The following is a 13,617-nucleotide window of genomic DNA, read 5'->3' as shown; positions in this document are numbered from 1 at the left end:
TGCCATGAAATCCTGGCAATCTAAAATGAAATAATATGTTCTTATATTTTTAAACCTACCTTTTCCTTTTGCAATCAGGATACTTTGCTTTGCTTCTTTGTGACTGGCTTTAGAGTAGGATTTGCACTATCTTAGTATCAGTTTTATGTTACAGGAAATGGATAAACACAGCTGAATAAAAAAATCCATTTTACAAATAAATTTGTGTATCATAGTCTTCATTAATGCTGCATTGAATTTTATGATGTAGTAGAGCAGAACGTTTGTGCACATGAATAATCATACATCAAAAGGATAATTTATCAGTTACAAGAAATTCTTATCTTTCAAGGCTATTGAAAACACCAACTATTTAAAACAATCACTATAATTTTTCCTTTTCCTTAAACAACAGCTTCCCTTAAAGTGATGTACCAGTTGAGACAGAGAGAAAGAATTAAACCTGGCAAAAATGTACCCAGAGATAATGGGAACTGCAGATGCTGGAGAATCCAAGATAACAAAGTGTGAAGCTGGATGAACACAGCAGGCCAAGCAGCATCTCAGGAGCACAAAAGCTGACGTTTCGGGTCTAGACCTTTCATCAGCTCTGATGAAGGGTCTAGTTTGTGCCTAGACCCAAACAGGCAAATTTCGTTCAAATAGAAACTCTAGGATTAGCTGCTGAAACTCTGTAATCATATTTTTCACAGCATAACATGCAGTTGTTGCGTGTTTGATAATACGTCCTCCTCGTGTCATGCAGATAAAATAGCACAGATGATTCATTTAGTTTTTATAAATCCCAGTAAATTTTGCACATTTTGATTGGTTACAACTATGGGCAATATTTGCAAAGTATTTAATATAATTCAGGAAAACACTCCAGTCAATGCCATAATCAATTTCATACCCATCATTTTAAATGTTCTGCAGTCAGATAAGCACACTTTGAATAGTTACCTTGCCTACATTTTAGAATTAGCCTGGACTATCTGGGAATTGAAGATTATTTTCCAGGACACTATTGAAGTCAATGTTGAAATCAAGCCAAAGGATGATACAAGGAAGTTGTAACCATTTTTTCATTTTTAAAATCTTTTTTATTAGAAGATGAAAAGATTACTTGAATGAAAATAATGTGTAATTCAGTTGCAATTTACTTTCACTTGCAAGGTAAATGCAAGGGAGATCCAGGTGGGTGATACTTCAGCATAAATAATAGAAGGTAATATTGAATGGTCACGAGAGCTTCAACTGCTGCAGCATATTTTTGTTCTGATGGTATTTTCTAGGGAGTTGACGCTTTCTGCTGGAAAATGGAACATCAACTGAAGATCAACATTGTGCCCTATTCTCCATTGAAAACATTTGTGACCATTCCTTCATAGATCTCAGCCCTAATATTGAAGTCACGGAGCTGAGAAATGACAGTGGAAAACAAGGAAACTGGGCCCAGAAAATGAGTTTCATCATGTTAGCCATTGTGATAGAGGTGGGAGGACAAGCAAAGTCAGAGTCAGGTCTGCAGCCAAATGATGGGTAGTTGTGTAGTTGTGAAATCAAGAAGAATTTTCCTTATGGATTGTTATGGCTTGGATCCAAAACAATCAGGTATCACTTGGTAAACATATCAATTAGTAGTGTTCGCTGTTCCGTTTGCTTTCTGGGTCCATACTGTGGTACACTGGTTAAAAAAAAGATCCTTAGTTCTGTGACACACACTCTCATTTGATGTCATGCATAACATTACAGCATTTTGTTCAATGGAGACTTAGTTTGCTCATGGTGAAATAACTCCACAGAGGCTAGTATCCCATCACTAAGTCATCCTTTGTTGAAATGTGCATAGTACTTGATGTTGATCTGGCTTCCTCAGAGCCAGCTTTCAGAGTGAACAGGATTTCCAACACTCCTGTTTATATCCGTCAGCTAGGGCTCCCTGACTTGACCAGATTAACAGACCCAATAAGGAAACTGATTCTATGAGATCCACCTGACTGACCTGCTTACAATTATATCCCTCCCCCTGTCAATGCCACAATCAATTTCATACCAATCATCTTAAATGTTCTGTCTGGGGATGTTGATCTGGTCTTTCTCTCGCAAGCCTCTCCTGGAGTGTTTTCACGCTAGGTCCACTTCCTCTGACTCTGCCTCAGACACAAGTGGCCTGTACCAGACTGTAACCTGCCTCTTGCATCCAGAATGTCTCACAAGAAATTCATCTTCAGGCAGTAAAGGTGTTGACACTGCGACATCCATTGTGTCCATCTCAGACTCTGAGGTTTCTTTGACGCTAGACCAAGGGAGAGAATGCATGGGTTCCAATAGCCTTTCTGGATGTTCTGAGGGGCTATGTGTGTTTTGCTCCTGCCTTATTTGCCAGTTTGCTGCTTTCACATGGTCCATGTACTTGTTCAAGTCCAGGTCACTCCCAAGCCAAATTTAGGTGGACTTTCCAGGGTGTGTACTCTCCTGGATACTGGGCTTATGAGTTTTCTTACTCCCGTTAGATCTAGTGGGACTCTTTTGTTGTCTTGAGTCAGCATACCATCAGCAACCACAATAGGTTGCTGTTTGGCTGAGGCTTGGCTTTGTTTTTGAGTTTTGTTGTGGGCTGACCTGGGGTCCCAAATGAGGCTATGCAATTGCTTTAATTCAAGTGGTGCTCTCCAAGCTCAGTCAGCATGCAAGGATGCCCACTCCATTGGCACACCCTGTAACTCATATGCTACACTTGCTGCATTTTCTAATGAGAAAGCCAGTAGCAGTGCCTGCTTGAAGTCCAGTTGGACTTGAGCTAGTAGGTGCTTTTGCATGGTCACATCATTAATCCCACATACCAAATAGTCTCTCATCTTCTTATTAAGGGTTAAACCAAAGTCACATGTCTCTGCCAGGTATCTAATCAGGTAAACAGGTAATCCCTGGTATCTGCCAGGTAATCCCAACACAATCCCCCTGTTCCTTGAACTGTTGAGTAAAACCGATAGCATCTTAAAATTAGAGGAAGCTAGATTCATAAAATTCCTGAACTAAATCCATCAACTCTTGAAAGATTTTACTATCTGGTGTGGCATGAAATATTAGGCTTCTTGTAACTAAAAAAGCTGTGGGTCCACATTACTTATTGCTTTTCATCTGGCCTAATGTCATTTGCTTAGAAAAAATGACACTATCTTTCCATATACTGGTAAACATCCTCAGTGCAGCCTCCGATGAAGTGTTGGTGTGTTTTCTGGCCTGGTTTTTAAACTCTGGAGTCAAAAACCAGGTGGGAAAACACACCAACACTTCATCGGAGGCTGCTTTGAGAATGTTACCCAAGCGTGGTAATGAAACGTCTGTGATACAAGAAACCAATTTGGCGAGCCAACCAACCTCAACACCCACAACCCAAGCTACAAATCTACTATAAGACCTTAGATACTGGTAAAACTGACACATTGCTCTCAAATAACACAACAATCTTCAAGTGATAGCAATTTTGTTAAACTAGATAAACATTGGTACTCCACATTTTATATCCTGATCTGAGGCTGTGAGCACACTTATCTGGAAGTCTGAGAGGTATACCAGTCAGCTCTTTGCAATCGACCCATGCTGAATTTGCAAAGGGATATAAAAAAGGGACAAAACAGACAATCTGTAAAGTGATTGGTTGCCAAGAAACTGCAATTAGTGACTGTGTTTAAATTGCTGTAAAATAACAATGCATTTTTTCCTCTAAGAGTTAGCCATATTTTATTCATTCATGGGATGTGGGTATTATTGGCTGGGTCAGCATTTACTCCCCCTCCTTAGCAGCCCTGGAGAAAGTGGTGGTGAGCTGCCTTCTTGAACCTGTCCACTCCATTTGGTGTAACGACATCCACTGTGGGTCCAGACTGACCAACATTGAAGGAGTGACGATACAGCTCCAAGTCAGGTTGGTTATTGGTTTGGCAAAGAACTTGCAGGTGGTGGTGTTCCCAAGTATTTGCTGCTTTTGTGCTTATAGATGGAAACAGTCGTGGGTTTGGAAGGACAAAGGAAATGAGAAACATCAGGAGCACGGTACATTCAGGGCCAAGACAATAATGTAATGCAGGTAATCCAAGACAAAGTTAATATAAAGGAAGTCATTTCATAACATTTAGATTTAAATTTAGATTCTTATGTCACATGTTCTCCAGTATACAGATACAGGAGTACAGTGAAAAAGAATACAAATTCACTATTCTCTGGTGCCAACTTAGTATACAAGACAGAATTACATATTTTTGAGGTGAAAGAAGATTTTTAAAAAGACATGATGGGCAAATGTTTTTTTTAACCAGACAGTAGTCTATATGAGGACTGAAATTCTTGAGGAAGTGGTGGACATGGTAAGTTCAGGAATTCGAAAAATTTGGAGGGTATGGGCCAGGAGGAGGCAGGTGGGACTGGTTTAGTTTGAGATCATGTTCAGCATGAACTGGTTGAACGGTTGTATGACTATGACTTTATAAGTAAAAAGAACCTGCCAAGAGAAAGGGAAATGTCCAGATCACTCCCCACCTCTACCATGAGTCCTCACTGCCACAAAGTCCATGCCTCAGTTTGTGAATACTCAGCTGCCCTCAGTCCCTGCACACCACTGCAGCTGGAACATCACCACCTCCACAGTCAGGACTCTGGGCCCAGCCATTGCTGCTAGAACCATGTCGCCATTGTTCAGTGCCATCTTGCCTCCACCAATGTTGTCGCTGCCATGAGTCCGTGCTGAGCTGATCTCAGTGATGCAGCTGCTGTTAAAGTCGCTGAGTCCTGAACTGGGCTCAGATTCAAAGCTGGGCACACTGCCACCGGCTCGCTGAGAATAGGATGGCTCCTACTGCTGAAGGAAACACTCCCACCAATAAAGGGGGAAAAAAAGAACAAAAATGAAAAAAATAGCAAAAGTAAAAGAAAGGGAGAGAGGAAAAGAAATGCATTTGGAAGTGGATGAGCACTGGGTTCAGGACCTGGGCATGAATTCTACTACTCTGCTACAGCGATCTTTTCTGTCATGGCAGTGCAGCTCAGTCAAATGAAATATTGGCCTGTAATAGTTGGGAAATTATAGTCCTTACTGATTTCCTCAATAACTATGTTGCACAAGTTATTGTCAGTGGCAGAAACTTGAATCGTGGTTTTCATAACTCAGTCACTGTGGGACATCATGGCTGGTTTTGGGGAAGACAATATCTGTACAAGCCAGGTGGGTTCCACTTGATCAGAGCTAGTACTGAGTTCCTTGTGGGGCCCTTTGCTAATACTGTTGGGAGGGCTTTAAACTAATTCTGCAGGGGTGTAAGAATCGAGTGGCACTACGAAAGCTGAAACTAGGGATGCACAAAATGTTTGCAGAGACTGATAACATGAGTATCGAAAATATAAAGGTGAAGGTGGAATGAGGAGAAAGGAACTCAGTTTAAAATCAGGATTATTGTGTATGTTTGTGAATGCACAGGATGTAGTAAATTAGACGGGGGAAATACGGGTGCAGATTGTCATCTGGAAATATGATGATGTGACGATAACAGAGACCTAGGACACGGAAGAGCAAGAATGGGGGTGTTAAAAATTACAGAGTAAATGCTGTTTAAAAAAGATAGGAAAGGAAAGAATGGATGAAGAATGGTGGTGGTGGTGAAGGAATTTTATAACAGAAGGAGGCAAAAAAGCTCATTAGAATCCAAGGCATTGTGAGAAAAGTCTGGTCGCCAATGGAAATTATCGAGTTTCTTGAAACAACAATTCTTTCTGCTAGCAGTAGACTGAGTTGATATTAGTCCAGGCCAGGAATTGTAACAGCAGAACTAAAAGAACCATTCATTTCTCACTTTAAGGACACTCAAAATTCCCTCAACTTGTATTAGGAGACATCATTCAACACAAGGAAGAAATCCATGACTTACTCAATGATGCTGATGCTTCATAAAAATAAAGTAACTGGAAAAAGCAGGGAGATGTTGAGGAAGATGCCCCAAAGTTGTTCAGAATTCTGATTGATATATTAAAATAAAAGTGCCAGAGAAAGGTAACACAGAAGCTGTCAATCTTACCACTGATGCACCAAAAACATGGTATTTGTTTCTGAAATTCCATAGCTTTAGGAAAGCTCAAATGAAGCAATTTATTGACCCATGTAATGCAAAAGATATCAATTTCTTTAGTTGTTTACCCAAGATTAAATTTATGATAGTATTATATAATCAAATACAATAGTATTTTGCAATAGAGAGTTCTTGGCTAAGGCATATTAATTCATAGATTGTACTTAAATGTTCTCCACATGCAACTTTCCTATGCCATTTTGGGTTGGGAGAAATAGTCAAAGGTGTATTTGGAACATAGAAACAGGAGTAGACCATTCAGCCCCTTGAGGCTGTTCCACCATTCAATGAGATCATGGCTGATCTGTCCTCTAAGTCCAAATATCTGCCTTTGGCTCATAGCCCTTAACACCTTTGATTAACAAAACAAAATCTCAGATTTAAAATTAACAATTTGTGATAGGGGGAAAAGTCCCCCATACCTGATATGACAACAGTCTATTCCTTTGAAGGACAGTTACTTCCCAACATTAAGCAACCAATGTTAAAATATTTGGTGAACTTATTGAACATAAAAAGTGTGGAACAGAATGAAACGATTTAGCTGAATGTATCACACCAACACAGTTCTACGAGGTAACCAACCCGGCAAGATAAAAAAAAATGCTTTATCAAAGGTGGCTCATTAAGCTGTTAAGTGTTGCGGAAGGTGGAGTTATGAACCACAAATCTTGGAATCCATTTCCTATCATCCATGTACATCACCGTATGGATATTGTAAACAGTTACAACCTTAATTTTTACAGGTTTTATTGAGAACCTCTGAGCAGCAGAACTGAATTAGTGGTCTTGCCACCTTGAGGGCTTGTGAATTGCATCATTGCCCCAGCTATGCCTGCCACTTTGTAGGTTATGTGGAACAGTCCCTCTTCCGCAACAACACAGGCCCCAAACCCCACCTCTTCCTCCGTTACATTGATGACTGTATCGGCGCCGCCTCTTGCTCCCCAGAGGAGCTCGAACAGTTCATCCACTTCACCAACACCTTCCAATCCAACCTTCAGTTCACCTCGGCCATCTCCAGCACATCCCTCACCTTCCTGGACCTCTCAGTCTCCATCTCAGGCAACCAGCTTGTAACTGATGTCCATTTCAAGCCCACCAACTCCCACAGCTACCTAGAATACACCTCCTCCCACCCACCCTCCTGCAAAAATTCCATTCCCTATTCCCAATTCCTCCACCGCATCTGCTCCCAGGATGAGGCATTCCACTCCCGCACATCCCAGATGTCCAAGTTCTTCAAGGACCGCAATTTTCCCCCCACAGTGGTCGAGAACGCCCTTGACCGTGTCTCCCGCATTTCCTGCAACACATCCCTAACACCCCGCTCCCGCCACAACCGCCCAAAGAGGATCCCCCTCATTCTCACACACCACCCCACCAACCTCCGGATACAACGCATCATACTCCAACACTTCCGCCATCTACAATCCAACCCCACCACCCAAGACATTTTTCCATCCCCACCCTTGTCTGCTTTCCGGAGAGACCACTCTCTCCGTGACTCCATTGTTCGCTCCGCACTGCCCTCCAACCCCACCACACCCGGCACCTTCCCCTGCAACCGCAGGAAATGCTACACGTGCCCCCACACCTCCTCCCTCACCCCTATCCCAGGCCCCAAGATGACTTTCCACATTAAGCAGAGGTTCATCTGCACATCTGCCAATCTGGTATACTGTATCCATTGTACCTGGTGTGGCTTCCTCTACATTGGGGCAACCAAGCGGAGGCTTGGGGACCGCTTTGCAGAACACCTCCACTCAGTTCGCAATAAACAACTGCACCTCCCAGTCGCGAACCATCTCCACTCCCCCTCCCATTCTTTAGATGACAACCAGCCCAGCTCTTCTCCTCCACCCACTGCATCCCAAAACCAGTCCAGCCTGTCTCTGCCTCCCTAACCTGTTCTTCCTCTCACCCATCCCAAGCCGCACCTCCATCTCCTACCTACTAACCTCATCCCACCACCTTGACCTGTCCGTCTTCCCTGGACTGACCTATCCCCTCCCTACCTCCCCACCTATACTCTCCTCTCCACCTATCCTCTTTTCTCTCCATCTTCGGTCCGCCTCCCCCTCTCTCCCTATTTATTCCAGAACCCTCACGCCATCCCACTCTCTGATGAAGGGTCTAGGCCCGAAACGTCAGCTTTTGTGCTCCCGAGATGCTGCTGGGCCTGCTGTGTTCATCAGCCTCACATTTTATTATGTTGTGAATTGTGATGGTTTTCTTAAAGATTTAATGGTTACAATTATCTCTGGGTGGATTAGAAAAGTATATATTTAAACAGATGCATGACAAAGTTTGACTTTTATGGTTTCCCTTGAAAGCAATAATGACCAAAAATTTGGATTAATTACAGATTTGAAAACAACAGTCACAGTGTGAAGAACAATAAATAATTACATTTATTAGATATTTGTGTAGTCATAAATTGGTTTTTAATTTAAGATTTCTTGAACAACACAGGCATTCTTAGCAATATACCTATTTAATTATTGAATGCAGGTGATTCAACTGTCATCACTATATTTAAGTAAATATTTTATGATTTCCACTTATATGTGCTGCTGCAACTAATTTTCCATGTTACATATTAATTGTACAAAAATGTACAAACTATAAGTGATCAAAAAACCCAACATCACTTCACATCAATTGGTGGATGTGTTTTTAGCAATTCCAGTGCCACTCTGGTAAATATGGTTCACATTTAACAAATTCCACTTTGGCATGAAGCCATGCAATTTGTGAAAGGGGGTTAGAGAATCAATCTCAGTGGGTGTGAAATTTATTTCTGGGCATGGGATCTGCAAAGTGTGGTGTGCAAACACATATTCTGATGGAAATGGGCAAGACATCAAATTTACCTGCACACCTCATCTGAATGAGTGTCTGGTGCCTCCGACATTGGTCTTTTCACCTGTATACCCACGTTGAGCTCCTCACATACCTCGCTACACAATTTGTTGCAGAGGCAGCATGCTTGTTCTTAAAGTTCAACGGCCTTTTGAAGAAGTGATAGGGAATAAGACTGCCACAATGGAAATTCTACAAATAGATCACAAGGGCACACAGAACGATTAAAAGTTGCACAATGTTACACTGGAGGCATTAAAGGCTATGGGTAGTGGGGAGAGATCTTTAAGAAGATTCACCAGTGAAGGGATGGAAGCAGCCAGTGAACAATTTGAACTCATGGAGTCTGAACTGAAGGGTCTTACAGCAGCACCGGAAGAACTCTAAGACAGGGAGTACATATGGCATTCCCTATCCACAACATTAATGTCTCATACTCTTTACTACACATTGACTCACTCAGAAACATACCCCAGCCTTCAGGAATCATGCATACCATCAAAAAACTCTAACCATAAATGATGTCAGCCTCATATCTGCTTGTCACTAACTCCACAGATACTTACCTATGGTGGGTACATCACCCAAATGCACTCATAGAATCCTACAGTGTGGAAAGAGGCTATTCATCCCATTGAGCTACATCAACCTGCTGAAGGGCATCCCATCCAGATCCATTCCCTCCAAGTTATGGATAATCCACCTAACCTGCACATCCTGAGACACTGTGGGACAATTTAGCAGGCCAATCCACCTAACCTGTACAGCTTTGTGGCAGGAGACTGGAGCAACCACAGGAAACCCCCACAGACATCGGGAGAATGTGAAAACTCCACACAGGCAGTCGCTTGAGAGTAGAATCGAACCCGGGTCCCAAGTGCTGTGAGGTAGCAGTGCTAATCACTGAGCCACTGTGCTGCATCCCTACACAGCCAGTGACGTACTATCTTTTCTTTTGCAGAAGATGGTGGCACACAATAGGAGGAAGCAAACCTCATGACCAACCAATCAGATATCCAGTTTGTTGCCCTGTCACATCCAGTAATGATCTTGGATAATTAAACAATGAACCCTAAGAGGCAGCTCCACAAATATTATCATCCCTCTTAATGGGGGAACCCAGCACATTTATGTAGCAGCCAAGACTGAAATATTGCCAACTATCTTCAACTAGAAGTTGTGATTTCCTCCACCTGATGTGCCCAACATTACAGATGCCAATTGTTAACCAATTTGATTTATGCCGTGTAATATCAAGAAACAGCTGAAAGCACTAGATACAGTAAACACTATGGGCCCTGATAACATTTCAGCAATACTATAGAAAACTTGTGATCCAGAACAAGCCACATCCAGAGCTAAGCTGTTCCAGTATAGCTACAACACTGGAATCTGTCCAAAAATGTGGATGATTTCTCAGATATGAGAAAGGCACAATAACAAGACAAATCCAACCTGCTGAATTAATGATAACAAAGTGGTGTGGGGTTGGATGAACGCAGCAGGCCAAGTAGCATCTTAGGAGCACAAAAGCTGACGTTTCGGGCCTAGACCCTTCATCAGAAAAGCTTTTCTGATGAAGGGTCTAGGCCCAAAACGTCAGCTTTTGTGCTCCTAAGATGCTGCTTGGCCTGCTGTGTTCATCCAGCCCCTCACTTCGTTATCTTGGATTCTCCAGCATCTGCAGTTCCCATTATCTCTGCTGAATTAATGCACCATCAGTCTACTATCAATCATCAGAAAATATTTAGAAGGCATCATTGACTGAGCTATTCAGCAATAACATGCTCACTGACTCTCAGTTTGGGTTCTGCAAAGTCCTCTCAGCTCCTGACTTCATCATAGCCTAGGTCTAATATGGACCAAAGAGCTGGATTCCTGAGGAGAAATGTGAGTGACTAGCCTAGACATCAAGGGTAACATTTGACTGACTATGACATCAAAGACTATAGTAAAATTAAAGTTGATAGAAATCAGTGGAAAATTCTCCACTGGTTGAAGTCATACCTAACACAAAGGGTTTTTGTGAAGGTTGTTGAATGTCAATCATCTCAGTTCCAGGATATCACAGCCATGTTCCTCAAGGTATTGTTCTAGGTCCAACTGTTCTCACGTGTTTCATTTCTCCATAAGGTCAGAAGTGGGAAATATTTGACAATGATTGCACAACATTCAGCACCATTTATGTCTCTTCAGACACTCCCAAAACAACTTGAGCCCTTATGCAGTGAGATCCGGACAACCTTGAGGCGTGAGCTGATTATAGTCAAGTAACATTCATAACATACAAGGGTGAGGCAATGATCATCTTCAACCAGAGCGAATCTATCCATTTTCTCTTGACAATTAATGCTTTAATCATTGCTGAATCTTTCTGTAACAAAACCCTGCAGGTTACTATTGATCAGAAACTGAACTGGAGTAGCCATATAAATACAGTAGGTAAAAGAGAAGGTCACATACTTGGAATTCTGCAGTGAGTAATCTGCCACCGACTCCCTAAAGCCTGCTCAACATCTACAATGCATATGTCAGGAGCATCATGACATACTCTCCACTTGTCTGGCTTGCTGCAGTTTCAACAGTAAGCATGAAGCTCAACACCAGCAAGACTGAAGCAGCCCACTTGACTGGCACCACATCAACTCCTATTAGTAATGCAGTGTGTAATCAGTTTGTACCATCTACAAGATACATTACAACAACTCACTAGGGCTCCTTAGTCAGCATGCTCCAAACCTGCAACTTCTTGGATCTAGAAGTACAAGAGCAGCATTAACTCTTAAATTCACCTCTCATTCCAGTTCCCTATTTGGGGCTATATCAAAATCTCCTCACTATTTTTGGGTCAAAGCCCTGCCTCTCTTCTCCTAACAACATTATGGGCTGTAGCTATATCACATGGACTGCAACATTTTAAGAAGACAGCTCAACATCACCTTGTCAAACACAACAATTGCTGACCTAGCCAGTGGCACCTACAACCTGTGAAAAACAATAAAAAAGAAAGCAGAGCCAGTAGAGGACAAGAATGTCTGTGTCTCCTGGTCCCTAGAGAGAAGATAGCTTTCTGCTTGATGGGACAGGCTGTATTTGGCCTTGCAGCATTTAATGCTATGGATGTAAATGAAGATGATGGTCACTTCATGCCTTATGGTCCTTCATTTAACTATTCTGGCATGATGAGCAGGTGCCAGGCAGTATCATCATGAAACTCTTACTTTCCACCTGAAGCTTTGTCTCATAAAAACCTCCCCCTTCTAATTTCTTGTTTTCAGTTTGTCCACTAATTATTTTCAACAATAGCAGCTGAGAGTTTTCATGATTCCACTTGTAAAGGCTCTCAGGTCATTGCAGTTTCATTGTATTTAACAACAGTAGCTTTCCTGTTCCGCCTTTGAGATGAGGTTTAATTCCTGGTTCTTGACTGTGCTTTTCTTACCCAGCACATTTGCTATCTGTAAAAGCAGATAGCTCGTCTTGTGTAAGTGCTATCTCCAATTCAATTAATTAAGCATAGGATTACAAAGATAAAGTGTGTCAGCAGAACAATATCAGACACATTCAGATCTGGAACAGCTTCGTGAACCTACAGGCAAACCTTATTAGGATAGGCTTATGAAGGTGAAGTACATTTCTGTTCATCATTGATTGTGTGACTCAGATTAAATCTCCTTCGTAAATTTTTAGGTTTTTTGAAAATTTGGTTGTAAGAAGATAATTTTTGCCAAACCTTCCAATATGATCTCAAATGAACATTAATTTGACACAGTACATTAAAAAATGCTTCTGTTACATTCACTTAAAAAACGTTTGGCTTTTGTTTACTACTTGTAGCAATATGCATCATCTGCATCTTTTATCATTATCATTACTTTCTGAATAAGATGAATCAATTTGATTTGCTTCCTTCTTTCTCATTTTCATAGATTCTAACATTGGCCAATATGGAGATAATTTGATTCTGGAGAGGGATTTTCCTTCTGAAGCTTTTGTTTCTTCACTGTCAAAAGAATGTCCTGTAAAAAGAGAAAAAAAGTGTTTATTTACTTTAACTTTTTATGCACTTGAAGTGCATTTGCTTCCCTTTGACAGGTTTCCCTGGGCAATTTACCATGTCTCTCAGAATCCCAGAAGTTGGCCTGTTTCAGGGCCTCATCCAATGCCACATTTTGACAACTATTTGAAACCTTTTCCATTTGAAACCATAAATAGATTGGGATATGTATCTTTTCAACTCTTTGAAACCGGAGCTGCATGGGTTTTCAATTTTCATGCATTTTAACCTCTAACATAACCCCAAATTAGTCATGTCTTTGTTATAATTCAGTCCATTAATCTGCACCAACATGCTGCCTGTAATTATCATTGATAGATGGAGTACCAATGTTAGGTAAAATTTTAAAATTAATTCCAAAGTTACCAGTAGAACTGAGACAACAATTATTAATGAGGCCAAAAATGTTAAATTGTAACCAATTAGAAATAATTTTTACAGAATTAAATGCTTTACCTCAAACAAATTGCACACAAAGATTTGATTTCAACAAAGGAACAGAATATTCTAATGTTAGGGATTAGAATAGTTGGCTGATTGTTTTTGACTGGCGCAGACTCAAAAAGGGGAGAAGGGACTTTTTTCTCTAACACT

General features: G+C 41.3%; 1 protein-coding gene across 2 annotated transcripts in view; it reads right to left on the bottom strand.

The window, feature by feature from the left end:
• Positions 1–10,585: 10,585 nt before the first annotated feature.
• The window catches only part of ush1c (Usher syndrome 1C), a 211,973-nt gene continuing 208,941 nt past the window's right edge, over positions 10,586–13,617 (bottom strand). For both annotated transcript variants that reach the window (XM_059652022.1, XM_059652023.1), the window contains exon 21: positions 10,586–12,985. In XM_059652022.1, the coding sequence (XP_059508005.1) occupies positions 12,973–12,985 (13 nt within the window). In that variant the 3' untranslated portion in view covers positions 10,586–12,972. The remainder of the gene's footprint in view (positions 12,986–13,617) is intronic.

The sequence above is a fragment of the Stegostoma tigrinum genome, chromosome 17 (assembly GCF_030684315.1).
Source record: "Stegostoma tigrinum isolate sSteTig4 chromosome 17, sSteTig4.hap1, whole genome shotgun sequence".
NCBI classification, from domain to species: Eukaryota; Metazoa; Chordata; class Chondrichthyes; order Orectolobiformes; family Stegostomatidae; genus Stegostoma; species Stegostoma tigrinum.
Note: the sequence above shows the minus strand (reverse complement) of the source record. Positions and strands in the feature narration are given on the sequence as shown.